The sequence below is a fragment of the Oncorhynchus gorbuscha genome, unplaced genomic scaffold (assembly GCF_021184085.1).
Source record: "Oncorhynchus gorbuscha isolate QuinsamMale2020 ecotype Even-year unplaced genomic scaffold, OgorEven_v1.0 Un_scaffold_750, whole genome shotgun sequence".
NCBI classification, from domain to species: Eukaryota; Metazoa; Chordata; class Actinopteri; order Salmoniformes; family Salmonidae; genus Oncorhynchus; species Oncorhynchus gorbuscha.
Window position 1 is genome coordinate 136,249 of NW_025745793.1, and position 3,468 is coordinate 139,716.

Below are 3,468 nucleotides of genomic sequence, written 5' to 3' on the forward strand. Positions count from 1 at the left end.
TCCAGCAGACCGTCCTCTGTTTGTATGCTCACTAAGGCCGTGGGGTACAGACGGGTATCCCCATGAATGCATGTAACACTGATATCCTGTCTTGTATCCAGTTTATGATTCGGCACTAGGCCTGCAACGACCAGGGTTAGCATACTGCCGGAATCCAGCAGTGCTTCAACCTCTTTCCCTTCAATCTTCACCCTGCACATATGTTTGTTTCTTGATCTTTCAAGTACAGTGGTTACAACAGGACATGCATACCGTATGTCATCTTCATTTTCACCGAGGTTACATTGCATTGGCTCTTCTTTAATAGGGCAATAGGCTGCAATATGTCCTGGTTGATTACAATTGTAACAGATAATAGGGGTTCGGGGGGGGGGGAGACCCCCTCGACACCCAGTACTGGTTTCCGTTTTTTTCCCTTAGTGTCTTGGCCTGAATCTGATTCTTTCCTCATGGCCACACGCTGCTCTCTTCCCCCTCTATATGTTGGGACAGCCTTACCCTGTCCGCTGGTTCGCCCATGCCTGGGGAACGGGAATCTTTCCTCCTGTGCCTGCTCAGCTGTTCTTGCCGTACAATACCGTTCAACCAGGCCCACGAGATGGTCGGCGGAAAATACCTCGTTCTGGCCAACCCGTCGTCTCACTTCTTGGGGTAGACCTCGCTGAAACTGGTTGAGTACGATGGTCTCGACAATCTCGGCGGATGACCGGGTCTCTGGTCGCAACCATTTCCGTGCCAGGTGAATCAAGTCGAACATCTGTGTTCGTGGGGGTTGTCCCGGTCGGTAGGACCACTGGTGGAAGCGGTGTGCCCTCACGGTATCTGTCACTCCCAGTCTAGTCAGGATCTCCCCCTTTAGTTTATCGTAATCCTGTGCTTCTTTCAACTCCAGGTCGAAATACGCTTTTTGAGCGTCCCCTGCCAGGTATGGTGCCAGAAGCCCTGCCCATTCTTCTTTCGGCCACTTCTCCCTCTCTGCCGTCCTTTCGAAGGTGGTAAGATATGCTTCCACATCATCCTGCGCTGTCATTTTTTGAAGAAAATGATTGGCCCTCCTCTGGGTATTTGCAGCTGGTAATTGAGCCCCAATTTGGTCCGCTAGCCCCTTTAGGCCTTCTCTTAACTCCCGGGTGTTTCTCTCTTGCTCTTCTATGAGCAGCTGGTTGGTGCGATGCTGGATCTGTAACGTGTCCTGATACATTCGCATTGCATCCTGATGAACTATTTGTTGAGCTCTAGTTGCCTCTTGTTGGGCTGCCGCCGCTTGTAACAGGGCCTGTATGGCTCCCTCCATACTCATTTTCCTGAAAAACTGTCCTAACCAAACAAAGCCAAAACAAAAAAAAACCTGACTCAACCTTGGAGTGCTAACTGAACATTTATTTATTTTTTCCTTCTACCTAACCAGTGGTATGTTAGTCCATGCCTGCATCCTCCACCACGTGTGGCAAACCTCTTCAAGGTTAGGAGCGTTTGTCACAAACTAAGTGGTAAACTGTCACCAAATCACCCAAGAATGAGAGTTCTTTCGAACAGGACAGTACCTGTGTGTTTGTTTCTCCGTCTTGGTCCACCCAGGCCTTAGGCGAGGTCAAGGATAGCAGGGTTCGGTACACGAATCGGGTTCTCGGTAGGTCCAGGTCCAAACGCCAACAGGTAAGTCCAAACAATCCAGGTCATACACGGTAAATCCAGCCAATCTCTATAGTCTCTTTCTCTATTGTTCATAGCTCCTTCCAGCACTCTCTCTTCCTCTTCCTGGTTTTTCTTGACCCTTTATCTGTGAGTCGGCTCCACCTTCTGAGGGTTCCCCTTGCTTCTGGGACTTGTAGTTTTGGCGGTCGGCCATTTTGTGATCTGTAGTTCTGACAGGGGTGGCCATTTTAGTGATCGGGCAGAGCCCGTTTATTAGTTCTGCTCTCACATATCTGCCACTTATCACTCGAGCCCCTTCTTTGCCACAGCCTTTAAAATGCCTTGTCTCTGGGAACAGGGAAATCCCCTTAACCCAAACGTTTACTCCTACAACGACACCCAATAATTCTTATGATCCCTTCACGTCGTTCGTTTTAAATCTCTTGATGTATCATGTAACTTATTTTTCTCTCTTCGAATTGTCGTCCCACAATATTTTTTCCCACTGTCATACACTCAAACCACTGTGATTACCGTGCACTGTCCCTTTAAGATCAGACTTTTCATTTGTTCCCCGCAATGAGAACGGAAACCAGATCGTTTTTAGAATACGTTACTTTTTTGTTCAAATTCACTGGCGTTACCTTAACCAAAAATCAATAATCAGAAAAACAATCACAACTTCTTACGATTAAACTATTCTTACCTAATTTATAGTCAAAAGCGTTGCACTATATAGCCCCTTTTGAGTGTCTAGCAATTCCGTTGCTTGGCTATAGACACAAATCTGCCCGCCTTTGTAAAATATATATTCCCTATTCTGATTGAGTTCAGTTTTAAATTCAATTCTAATCATCAGAGTAAACCCAACCGAACTTCTCAACTTAATTTACCCTAACATTTAACGTACCATGCTATAACGTCCAGATAGCCCGAAATTGTATCGTATCTCTCCGTTATTCCCTACATTTAAATTACAACCTGTTGACGATTTTTTCGTGGAGTGTTACACTCCCGGGCGAAATGTCCAATTTTGTTACAATTAAAACATCTTGTATTTTTCTTTTGACACACCTTATTCATTTTTCTCGACTTTATTTCCTTCTCTAACTTCATTATACCTCTCTTAGTTTCCGCGGGATCCACATACTTGGGTGGTAATTTCACCGGTTGCTCCAGCACCCGTATTCTTATAATCACAAATTCGTCAACTGGATTATCTCTGCATTGTTGGTATAATCTAGGAAGATATAGTTTGTTATCCTCACGCCCACCCAATTGGTTAACTTCTCTATCTGCGGGAGCAGTGGGTAGTGTCTCTCGAACCTTGTTAGATTTCATCTCTTTTTCGGAGCGTCCCATTCTCTTTTTTGCTTCCGAAAGCCAAACTCCGGCTGTGTATAACCCCTGTTTATTCTGCTTTTTCACATTATTACCACATTCCTTTTTGTATATGTTTTATAAGGGATTCCAGCTTTTCTACATTTAGACGGCCATCAAAATCGTATTTCTTTTTCCATCTTAGACAGAAATCGATGTTTCTCTTGTCTTTCTGTGCCATGTATCGCTCGTCTCCCGTTAGTTCTGGGGCTTCTTTCGAGGCATTTCTCCCCATTCTTAATCCTTATCGTTACTAGTAGCAATGTTTTTAAACACTTATCTATGCCTTTCTATATAATTTTAAATTCTATGTGCGTGCAGTTCTATAAATTTGTAATTTACCGTTACTTAGTTACTTCTAGTTACTATCCTGTCTGCCTATGTGTGTGTTCCTTTAAAAATAATCAGTATGTATTTTCCATCTCAGTCGGGTGCATTTCTCACGATTAAGTT

General features: G+C 44.4%; 1 protein-coding gene across 1 annotated transcript; it reads right to left on the reverse strand.

Moving 5' to 3' along the window:
* Positions 1 to 218: 218 nt before the first annotated feature.
* Positions 219 to 1,337, reverse strand: LOC124020041 (zinc finger and SCAN domain-containing protein 23-like). The gene has a single exon (XM_046335466.1). The coding sequence runs from the start codon at positions 1,298 to 1,300 to the stop codon at positions 233 to 235; it is 1,068 nt and encodes a 355-aa protein (XP_046191422.1). The 5' UTR covers positions 1,301 to 1,337; the 3' UTR covers positions 219 to 232.
* Between the last annotated feature and the right edge of the window lie 2,131 nt (positions 1,338 to 3,468).

What these genes read in the sequence shown, in the direction of transcription:
- LOC124020041 (XM_046335466.1), bottom strand. Translation starts at nt 1,300, where the DNA reads ATGAGTATGGAGGGAGCCATACAGGCCCTGTTACAAGCGGCGGCAGCC.